The 12,251-nt window shown below is 41.8% G+C and overlaps 1 protein-coding gene across 13 annotated transcripts in view; it reads right to left on the reverse strand.

The window, feature by feature from the left end:
* Nucleotides 1-12,251, reverse strand: part of ARHGAP24 (Rho GTPase activating protein 24) — a 199,959-nt gene that overhangs the window by 15,043 nt on the left and 172,665 nt on the right. For 12 of the 13 annotated variants that reach the window (XM_090138997.1, XM_090139000.1, XM_031596669.2 and 9 more), the window contains one exon: nucleotides 2,293-2,500. In XM_090138997.1, the coding sequence (XP_089995123.1) occupies nucleotides 2,293-2,500 (208 nt within the window). Of the gene's footprint in view, nucleotides 1-2,292; nucleotides 2,501-10,459; nucleotides 11,673-12,251 lie in introns of those variants that run through there. The other variant, XM_031596671.2, reaches the window with a different exon arrangement.

Consider the following 12,251-nt stretch of genomic DNA (forward strand, 5'->3'; position numbering starts at 1 on the left):
TCTGTACAGCAACTTTTCAGCTTGTGGCTACTCTACAAGAGCTCAGCTTTCCATACCAATTCCACCGAACCTGAAGATCATGCTGCTGTTCAGCAGAACAAAAAGAAAGGCTACCCAAATCCAAACAACGCTCTACTGTGAAACCAGCTCCATTTCCAAAGCATACAACTGTAACAAAAGATTGTACAATAAAAGAAGGTGCCCAATGGCAGAGGTGAGAGCAGAATTTAAATCTGACTTCTGATACACTAGCTACAGTCACAGATCATCTCCAAGTTCAAATGTGAAAACACAATCAGAAAAATAACTCTTCAAAACCAGGACATTCAGGCATACAAAGCTAGTGTTCTATAAATCCTCAGCTTCAGAAGAACCGCAGTACCAGACATCTAAAAGTAACTCCTGCTCATGTTCCTCGTTACCAGAGTAGACATTATGTGCCTACTTCACAGCAGTGACACGTATAATCTTGTCTCCATTTCATCTGCTTAAATTCAACTGGTATGCCTATTCCTAGGTCTCATTAGTGTGTGCTACAGATACTGTTAAATAAGTTGGCAAAAAATAATAATTATGCAAGATCCCTGGTCTCATTTGTTTGGAACAGACAGACCCTCTGTATTTCTTTCAAGCTATATCTCAGCTCGAACCCCTCAGTGGGGTGTTCAGTGCATCATCTTCCTGGAGTCTGAGAGCAGTTTATTCTTAACATTTCTGCCACAATCTTACAGCTTACAAATGCTTGAAAAAAACCAAACTATTGGTTTTCTTTATCCCTTGGCATTTGCCCACTTGCATCTGCAGTAGAGATATAAGGATGTGACCAGCAGTATTTAGCTTAACGTCAAAGAAAGGAAAAGATCTCCAAATAGTGCCTGGTTACTGTAATTTTCTACTGTTAGTATTTGAACAGCCAGTAAATATACTCCAAATGGTTACCAGCTAAGTCATCTCAGAATCATAGAATCATTTGACTTGGAAGGGACCTTTATGGGTCATCTGGTCCAACTCACCTGCAATGAACGGGGACATCCACAGCTTGATCATGGTACTCAGACTTCCTAGAGTCCTCCTGCATAAAACTGTTTGCTAGTCAGTCATCTTAACTCTCACCTGATCTCTGATGTGATAATCTGATGTGATCTCTGATGTGATAATTCACTGATGTGGAATTAATAAATCTTGAATGAAAACAATCACTTTTCCTTTCCACAGCATTATAAGTTCTTGCCATTTATCACAGTGAGGGTCAAAACTGAGGAAGCTGTTCAAGATAAAACAGAGCTACAGATGTCTGCCTTCTGTGCATCTGTGAAAAACACATATCTCCATACATATCAAATTTGCTCACTTCAGAGCAGCAGGGAAGGTAGGGAGGTAAATGTTTTCCATCAGGTTCATACCACGGCATATTTTTGCACTAGAATATCAAGCTGTGCTTTTCTTCCTGTTACTTGTACTGCTATCAGTCAAAGGTCCCATAAAGTAAATGTGTTCTGCTTCTTCCTCCTAATGCAGATCAGGCCTTCAGTGGGGATGAAGGATCCCAGTTCCATTTAGGAAGTATATTTGTGTGTTACTTAAAGCACACATCAAGGACAACAGTTGTTTATCAGTCCTTTATACTGAAATCTTATTAACATCGTATAAACTCTAAATACAGAGTTTAATAAAGGGATTGGGGCATTCATAATCCCCAGGTTCTGTTTCTCTGACTGCACCCTCTGCATATACAAACTATTGCTATCAGTGCTCATGGCAGGAGAGCTGAATTTACACAAAATGTTGACCTTGCATGTTGAAGCCATCTACAGGAGTGTATTGGGCTCTTGGCTCATAAAACTCTTATCAGCTTTGCAAAATTATATGAATACTAGAACACAAGCTGGACCTGGACCCAAAACTAATGAGGTTGACTAGCATGGTCACTGCGATCTTCGGTTTTATAAGTAACAGAACATATCACAATTGGAGATAAGACAACTTCTTCCTTTGTTGAACTGACTAAACCTCTGCATTTCAAATGAAACTAATATAAAAGCTTTTTGATTAATCCAAGACATTAATGATACGATTTCTAAATGAAACTTCTCCAGAAATGCTTTGAAATTAAACTTCAAAGTCAGAAAGAAATGAAAATTTTACATTTATAATAGGAAACATGAAGAAAAATGTAAAAGCACTCATTCTCTCTGCCATGCCACATGTTTTCCAGTAACATGGGTCATCCAGCAGCAGATCTCTGTGTTCTGTCCAGGCTTCAGGGAATGGGAGACAGCCAGAAGGATTTACCTGTCAAAAGAAGGCTTCTCTCCACAGTCAAATGCATCCTGCAGCTCCTTGACAAGATTAGCCTGCCCAGGCAGTCGGAAGAGGCCTTCTTCCTTCAGCCCCCGCTGTCGGATGAAATCCACGCACTGCTCCACCAGCATGGGAGCCAGGCGGTTCCCATAGCGCTTCTCATATCGCACAGTGTCTTCTAGCTTCTGGCCAAAAATACCTGTGTGAAGAGAGGTAGGACTCAGCTGTGATTCACCAAATGATATGAGGAGCCTTTGTCTTCTCCTGCAACCCATGAGATCTATGGCTCACTTCAATGCACGGACAATAATCCACCCCTCTCTTAAGGATAAATGGTTCCATTGCACATTTGATCCCCTCACAGAAATATGATGGAAACATTTTGCGACAATGCTATCAAACATTATTTTAAAAGAAAAATTAAAAATAACCTGAAAATGATTTACTTTTTTTTTTATTTTTTTATTTTTTTTTTTATTTTTTTTTTTACACCAAAGGGACAAAATTCATAGAAATACTATAAATAGGATTCTCTGTCACAAAACTGCTGATTCAAAAGTGATGCATACCTCCGTTTACTTTGGTTCATGTCTAATTACGTATATAAAATTAAGTAGTTTCCATGTGAGTTTCAATGACATATAAACATTATCTTTACACGCAGAAGGGAAAAGATTTATAAATATAACTTGGGATTTCATTTGTTCTGAACCAAACCATCAATTACAATTCACCACTTAAGCAAAGATCATTCCTATAATTTACCAGCTGCATTATCACTTCCGCAACTATAAATGGCGTATGAAAAAAAAATAAATCATGAAATGAAAGGTGAAATACGTCAGACAAACCACAGGAAGCTAGCATTTGGCTTTAACATGAGCAGAACACAGAACTTTACTGAAAGAATTAACTTCAACCCTGATCTGACAATATTATTGTGGGCACTGGAAAGACAGTTAGTGTTTGGTAATTATTTTCCCTCCATTTCAAGCTGCAGAGTCAGCCATCACTGGTATTATCACAGCAATGTTCAGGCATATCATCTGTGATGGAAGCTCTCCCTCGAGACCATTTGTTGACAAGAATTGGGGCTGGAGCATGGCAATTCATTTTCTATATATAGCAGCACAATGAGCAGTTCTAAGGCAGCCATGATAAGAAACTAAATACCAAATAACTACCTACACTTGAAAGACTCCTTTTGCAATTACTTATGTCATAAAATGGGGGAGGAGAGGAAGAAAAGCGATAAGACAAATTCTGCCCTTCACTGAGCACACAGTTTGTACCAATTTAAAAATATTCAAGATGAGGAATGGAGTTGTTTTGTTTTTTTTTCTAAAGGAAGCACAGAATTGAGCTTTCACCCCAAGAATTTCATTCACAGAATTTGCCTCTCATCCAAAGAACTTAATTCACTCCCAAATTAGCAGACATGAGTAAGTAACCACAAGCTAAGGCAGGATGCAGACTGAAGCATTCTCCAGAGTTACCTTCAGTGCACACGATTTTCCTGCAACAAAAGAAATGATATCTCACACCTGCCCTTGAAGTGAAAGTTATCGTGCATGTGATCCAAGATGTTACAGCAAACTGTCAGACACCCATCCTGAGGGTCTGGGATTTGTATTTAAGTGCAATTACTTTTAAGATAACAGAGAATGACTGGAGAGAATATATATGTCCAGCTAAAAAGAGCTCAGAAATTAGGCTGAGATGCAGAGCATCACATTTTGTGATATTCATGCAGCTCCTATGTGTGGCTGCCAAAAATAGCAGTGGAGGGGGAACAAAATATTACAGTCACACTTCATTAGCCTCCCTTTTTTTTCCCCATGTTGTACAAAAATCAAAAGCCCGATATTTTCAATTAAAGAATGAATTTTTAAAATTTCAGATTGAATTTCAGATTGAAAAGCTTAGAAGAATGCTGAATGATATAAATATTCAGTGTCCATTAAAGCTCAGCTTCTTCACACTGTCAGATGATATCATGTTTTCCCACTTCTTTCATTCCTCCCAAATCTCTTGCAAATTCCCTATGGGCATGGCAGGAGGGTTACATAAATTTGGGCTTCCTGTACCTGTCTGACTTAAGGGTTTCTGCTGGTCAGCACAGAGGAAACCCTCAATCCCTCCACTTCCTAAACTCTCTTTCTAAATGAAGTACAATTTAGGATAAGATCCACTGAAAGTTAATTAAGGAATCAGTGTGAATACAGGAACTTGGTGATTTCAAAGCCTCTTCTGCATTTGGGATGGCATCCAAGATCTTCATCCAAAGACGTAGCATCTTTAGGGAAATCAGATCAGAAATCACCCCTGAGAAATCTGAAGTTGAATTTTAAAGTCTAGACATTCTGAGATATTGTTAAAAGAAACACATCCTTCCAAAAATAAGCAACCATTTACATCCACTGAAATAAGCCTACATCATTTTTCAGTAATGGGATGATGTGAAAAACTCCAGTGAACACCAGTTCTTTATTGCTTGAGCCTTCTGTGGCACAGTTCAATGGGCAGATGAAAGAAGTGGCACATGACAGCTTCAAAAATGGTTCCCAGTCTCTCTGGGCAACCTGTTCCTATAACTGACTGTCACTGTGAAAAACATTCCTGTTTCAATGCATGCCCAGGGTCTCTAATCCTTCCCCCCCTGCACTACCACGAGAAGTCTAGCTCTATTCTAACAATATTCTCTTACAACCTGAGAAAGAGATTTTGTTCTACCTGCAAGACTATCCCTTTCCCCGGCAAAACACATGCCATTTCCTTTGCCTGTATCAAAACAGCATGTGCTCCAGCTCCCCCACACCTCGGTGCAGAACTTGGCCCTCCTCCTCTGAGTTTGGCCTATGAAAATACAGTCAGAGCTTCCCTTCAAGAACCCTTCAGAGTTCTTATTTTGTTTTTGTTTGTTTGTTTGTTTTTAAACAAGAATTTCCCATTCTTTTCAAACAAAATTGATCAACAGAAAATGCAAATATTCCAATTATATGATGTACACATAATTGTACATATGAAATGCAATTACATTGCATATCCACTGACAGTAAAATCAGTATGAATAAGCTCTGTCTCATTAGCCATACTTTCTTCTCTTTGTGCTAACATTCCTTTCAATAATATACATTTTGCAGACCAGATTAGAATTTGTAGGAGAAAGAATAAGTTCTCAAACCTACCAGACTGCTTTGAAACTCCTATCAGTAATGACACCAGAGTCAAAATATCATAACTTTATATTAACACATTTTCATTCTGTCTCTTTTTCTTTCTTTCTAGTGTTGGCTTTCAAAACATGTCTAATGCACAGTGAGTAAAATTAGAATAAAGGATTTTGTGCTGTGGAATAATAATAAAAAAAAAGCCTACAATGTTATAAGTTGCTGATGCACCCCAACACAAGCTGCAGTATATTTAAAAGAGCTGGCAACCACAAAGCATTAAAACACCCAGTAAGTTGAGGTAACCAGTATTTTTGAACACACACAGAAAGTAATAACAGATTCACATACTAAAGGTGATATACTTTAAATGAATATGACTACCTTGGATCTGTATTGTAGCAGCAATTCAGGGATACTGAAGAAAAAAAAACTTTAAAATAAAACAAACAAAATCTACACAATTTAGTGTGATGGAGAAGTGATGAGTGATGTCATTGAAATCCCACTTTTACTACCTAAAGTGTAAACACAACTGTTTCTACTACTGCCTGCAGGAATGTGCTTTACAGATTTTGGGACTTTTTCATTCAGACACTTAAAATACTCATAGCTGAGAATGCCCTGGGGTAGAGGCAGAATAACTACAGCAGTTGTCTAGATTTGACAGATTGGGTGCAGATCCTACATGACCCTCAGAACACAGTTGCATCCCATCTGGTCATGTCCATAATTAGGGTCGCAGGGGTCCATACGCCCCACTCCTCACATCCCAGATTAACACTCAGAAACTCAGCTCTCTTACTGTATGAATGGAGATAATACTGTACTTTCTCGGAGGCATGAGGTTCTCCACTCTCTGCTTTGGGAATCCCATAGCTAGTTGGTGATTTTGACAACCATGCAGTAACCTGAAGTTAAGATCTCAGTCTCATGGAAAACCAATGGGAAATCACCCTGTTACGCATTTAAGCACTCCTAAAATCACCATTTACTCTACTCAGTGTTCTCCAATTTGTTTGGCTCTGGCATTTCTCTCAGGCAGGCTTCGCTTGATTCCTAAGTGCAGACTGAAGTTCTCCAAAGGAAATATTTTCCTCACCTACTGAATGCAGAACACTGCACCAGGCAGCACTTAGCCACGAAAGGAGTTGGTTGTGATAAGCCTGCATAAATATTGACTCGAAGTTGCAGACTTGCTGATGCCTTATGGAAAAAGCACTCCGCTGCCAGAGGCAGAAGTGGCAGAAACATGACAACGCTGCTCCCACAGGTTTTGTCCTAACTTTTATCTTGTTCATTATCTTTCAGTTTCACGTTGGGCTTTTTTACTGTTTACTGTAAAAGCCAAGATCATTGCCCTGTAAAGGTTCCTTTTCTTGCACCATCTTTCTCAGGTTCTTACATCAGAAGTAACTACTACAGAGATACTGCAGATTGGCAGTTCACGAAGACTAAGATGACAAAGCAAAGACAATGCTCTGAAGTGTAGTTACCAACACACTGTTAATAGTGCTTAGCAGAGGAAAGCTGAACACTATTAGCTATGCATTGTAATACTGGCAACTCCTGTATAGAGAAGCAGTGAAAAGATGGTCCAAATTATTGAGAGTACATCATGACCAAAGCCACAGAAATAATTTCACATGATGTTTTTTTTTTTTGAAACGTTTCTACTACTGTAAAGAACAAAACTTCCATGAAGAAAATGAAGGAGCCCTCAATGTTGCAATCCATATCCAAGTGTTTCTAAATCTCAGAGTCTCCAAAATCCAGAAACACAAAGATACACAAGTGCTGATCCATGGTTTCGGTCTATCCTAAGGATAGGGTGTCAAGAAAACCTGACATTCGGAATGGCAGCAGCTTGCTTGTCTGCCCCACAGCTGGAATATGGCAGTTAAATGTACATGTTTCCAGTTCTGACCAGTCTTTAGATTTAATCAACAGAACTGCTTTTCCAGGGAGGCCCTGGTAGGTCTTAAAGCTACATCCAATTAAGCCAACATCATGCATAACATCAAAGAGGAAAATCACATGATAGCAAAGGGCACACAGAGTGGTTATTCATTAACTAGAACATTCCCGTGGCAGAAGTTTTGTAAACCCTCTGAGAAACTGGATTTCTAAGCTTCCATAAAGCTTATGAAAGACATTACAATGCTATACCCAAATTCTGTTTATGTCTGCTCAAGAGTTGTGTAAGCACTGGGGATATTTTCAACGGTACTTACTCAGAGCATGTTTTTAAAAACAAGAAAGCTGTTAGTCAATGATTTTTGTTTCTACTGAACAAAGTAAGAGGCCACATCTCAAGTCTGCTGATCCATAAGAAGAAAAGAAAGAGATAAAAGTGGCAGTTCTGGCACCTCACTCCATGCCAACTGCTTGAAAAAACCTACCTGCCTCTCCAGCTCCATCACAGCATACACTATCTCTACACATTGTGCACCAGAACCAATCTCCTTTCCAAAACAAGCTCATAGTTTAAGGGCCATAGCGACTAGAAAAGGTCAGTAAAGGTCTAAGGAGCTCATCTCAGCTTGGAATTTGAAAGAGTACTTTAGGTATCCCTCAACTTCAAATTAGTAATTAAATGACACTGAAAATATAGAAAAGATGAGATGGAGGGACTTCAACAGCAAGGTAGGGAATACAGTAACTCTTTGTACAGAGTTCTAAATTGCTGTTTCTTACCAGATGTCTATTCTGCTGTTCTCCAGCATCAAGTGCTGCTCTGAATGGATCAAAGGCAAACAGTATTTCCTTCTTCTCTACAGAGCTTTTCAATGGAAACACAAACACCAAGACACAGTGATGGCAGAATTTAGTTCCTGCCTGACTCTTTTTCTTACCAACAAGCCTTTTCCCACCCCACAGTCAATGTAACACTGGGAGTAGATGAGGTCCCACTCCTGGAGCTTAGCACAGTTGCATGTCTGATGTTACTGCTTACAAAAAATACAACTCTGAAAGAGCAGAAATAGCTACGTGCTGGAAAGGAAGGAAGGCAATTTGTAAAGTGTCACCAGGAACTCATCACAGTCAGATCAGGACCCCTACCCCCTTCTCTTGTCGTGGCCAACGCGCGTTTGGCTCACTCTGGTGCATCCTGAGTGTTCTCACCCCTGCATGTGACAGCAAAGTCACCCTTAGTATTCCTTTCTGCACTCATCCTGCATGTGCCCACAGGAGGTTCCCATGGTGCTACTTAAACAAAGAGCACTTTCCCTGAAACAGGTTTCAGAGACACCTGGCTGTGTCTCTGTTCAGATGCCACCCAGTGAGAGGCTATTTCTCATAACTGAGGTGACCTCCAAACATCTCTGACATTTCATTTTTCAGGGACTAACACAACGCAGCTTTCATCTGAATTTCCAGCTGAGATTCCATACCTTGCATCACCTTGGTGGTGCATCTCTGCCTCAGTGCACAATATCATGCAGTTCTCCCAGTGACCAGCCAATGGCTCTTCCTGTTCATTTTATTTTCTGCGCTGTATTGCACAGCTTAGAACCAATCAATCTGTTTTATACTGGTTTGCAGAAGGCTGGTTCTGCCTGCATTTTCACTGAGGTGTAGAGTCTGCAAATGAAGTTAGAAGAATTCCTGAAGCCAATTCTAAGAGTGGTGTCATTTGTCTAATTTGCCTGTTAAAACGCTGTAAAGTCCAGTTAACATTCATCTTTCTGTTGTCTCCAGTGGGACACAGACCTTGTTAAACATGCACACCAGCATTCTGCAACTCTCTGATCTTGGAGCCACGTGACAATGCTCTTGACAGAGCATGTACATAGGAAAGCAATTGAAATAAATGATGTTTAGAGGAAAGCAAATTAGCAGCGTGACCCCCCTCATCCAATCCTCTGCCCAAAACACTGCAGCTTCACTTGGGATTTCAGACAAGAAGAGTTTGTGTGTCAAAGCAGATGGTGAAATAATAAACAGTTGAAGCTCTGCTTGGAGTGGCTAAGACTGCACCCCAGGTGAAAAAGCAGCTGTCTGCAAAATCATCTGTCCATCCTTTATTAAACTTCCAAACATTTCTCAAATAGTCAAGCATACAAATGGCACACAGACAGCTCTAATTGACACTGACACCTTGAAACACACCTGCACACTTTGTACAGACATATCCATGTCCTCTTGGACAGCCTCCAGAGGGGCTGAACTCCAGCAATCACGGGAAGCTCTGGCCTCAGAGAGGGAGGTTATAGGGGCAGACAGCTTTCAGTGCCATGCATAATTTCTGTTCCCTCCCCTCCAGCCTCAGCACCATAGCACCTTATCATCACTTGTGTCTTTCTCTCTCTAAAAGTGTGTTTCCCTTCCAGCTGACATATTTTGAAAGACAGCCTCCTCTTTGCCTTCCTCCATGCTCTGCTTCTACAAGTGTATGTGCAATGCAGAAAATGGCCTTATAAACCTCTCTGCAGCAGGTGGGAAGGCAAGTGCAGACTGCAGGAGAGCACAGCAAATTGGCAGTGCAGCAGCTGCAGCAGGACAGTGCACTGGAGGGATCCACTTTTGTCCATCAGAAATCTCCAAATCCAAGGACTTGGTGTTCTGCACATATGTGCATATTTATCCTGCTCCTTTACTCCCTTTCTTCACCACTCCTCCCACACAGACAAAAATACAAACCTATACTCTTTTTCTTGGAATTTTGCAAGCCAGAGAGGTAGCACTCAGCAACACTCAGCTCCAAAGCCTCAGCTCCTCTCCCTGCTTTTTGCTCACAGGCTCTGCAATAACCTTGTCTCCAGCCACCTCGCTGAGGCGGCCCATCCATGGGTTATTCTGTAGAGCAGACAGCATTAGCTGGCCAACTACAAACAAACGAACAAAGAGGAAAATAAATCATTCATGAAATGTCAGCATCTGCACTGTTTCATGCCTTTTGTTTGAGTGTTCTCATCTGCCTGCACACACAGCCCCCGACTTTTGGCATTGCCTGCAATAAGAACACAGGGACAGAGCAGACCTACCTTTACGGAAACTAAAGCATCGCTTAATTTTCCTGTAAGTAGTTTTAGGGAGGAAAGGAGGTGCTGCTAAGGCACCAGGACTGCGGACTCCGGCATTTCTGTCTTCAGGCATCATACAGGCCGGAGCCCCACGGCCCTGCAGAGATCTCCTTTAGCAGCTGCATCCAGAAACAGCGCGACTGCTCATCCTCACTGACTGCTGAGGAGTTTTGAAGCAGTATATTTTCCTCTGGAGCAAGAGATGAACAGTCTTCTCACTACCAGAGAGAGCTTGAAGTAATTTTAATGTTCTCTTCCCCGCTTTAATTTTGCTTGGGGGAACAATTTCCTTCCGTCTCTCTGTTTCCTTTCGTTTATTTCCTGCGGTGAGACAACTGTCTCTTATACAATGTCACAACAAAAGAGTTTCAGCAGAAAGATATATCTTCCATTCAGACTGAAGTGCCGGCAGAGAGATGCAGAAAGTCTCCTTCCACCTAGCCAGAACGGGAGGCAGAGACTCCAGATTCACAGGACAAGGTCAGTGCTCTGCAGTGTGGAAGGAGAAAGGGGAGAATAATACCCGAAAGGCCACTGAAGGGTCCTCTGGGATGTGATGCTCCTTGCTGGCTCCTATAAGCCCTGCAGCTGAGGAGCAGAAATAGTGGCCCCTTCGCCTTAAAGGCTCTCTGTCCATCACGGATTCCTCTCCAAGCACCTTTTATATCCCTGACGTCGGCGTGGGCTCCTCACTCGCTCGCCTTCGAACCACCAGGAGCTCTCGTGGGAGAAGGACGTCAGATGCAGCATGAGTACATCCTTGCCAGCAAGACCCCGTGCTGCTGTGAGGAAGACGTGCTAACACGCGGGGATGCTCCACTCTGCCTCCTGCTCCCACGCCGGGCGATGGCAGCCAGTGCCGCTGCGTGCAGCAGGTGCAGGGAGGAGGGCTGTGCTGCAGCGCAGCTCCCTGCTCTGCCAGATGACTTTGGGCTGACTCGAGGCAGCAGCAGTCTGCGCCCTGGCTCCGCAGGAGCTGCCAGACCCGAGCGCTGCGCTCCTTGCCTCCTCCCTCCCCCGTGGCTGCAGGCTCTGCAGCTCAAGCTCAGGCCTTTCCCTTCTGCAAAAATTGCCTTTCTACGTCTAATCAGGAGAGGAATTTCAAGTGCAAACAGGCATTGCATGCCCTGCCTCATTTACATTGCTTTTCCCCGTCAGAATTTTTTCCATAGTCCCCCAGTGCTCTTCAATAAAAAATAAACAAGTAAATAAATAAAATAAAAAAACCAACAGGCTGTTTCTGAACACCTTAGTAGACTCCTACCTCCCTCCGCTCGTTCCTCCCTTCTAGCACAGGTTAACAAATAACATTGTAATGATACAGTTAATCATCTACAGCAATCCTTGCTCCGATACTAGGAGTCCTTTCCCACTGCTTTAAGTACTGAGGACTCAGCACAGCTCACAAATACACATGGAACACATACACAATTTGCTTTCAGCACTTAAAAGAACCAGGAAATTCAAGTACATTGCAGGTGAAAGTGGCACTTGACTTGTATGACAGCAGACTACCATGCTTTGCCACAATTGCTGAAATTTAGGCAACAGCTACAGAACTATTTTGATTAATTTACTGTCTGAAATAATTTTATGTATTTGTTGGTGGACCGGCTCCCAAACACCTGAAGCCAGAGGAACCCTTCCATAACAAGGTCAGACTGTTACAGGCATGACCATGTAGGTAGGAATAATCAAAATATCAGCATGTCCACTCACACATAACAATTAATAGGGCTTGTTATGACTTAAG

This window comes from Phasianus colchicus, chromosome 4 (assembly GCF_987193195.1).
Source record: "Phasianus colchicus chromosome 4, bPhaCol1.hap1.1, whole genome shotgun sequence".
In the NCBI taxonomy this organism is placed as follows: domain Eukaryota; kingdom Metazoa; phylum Chordata; class Aves; order Galliformes; family Phasianidae; genus Phasianus; species Phasianus colchicus.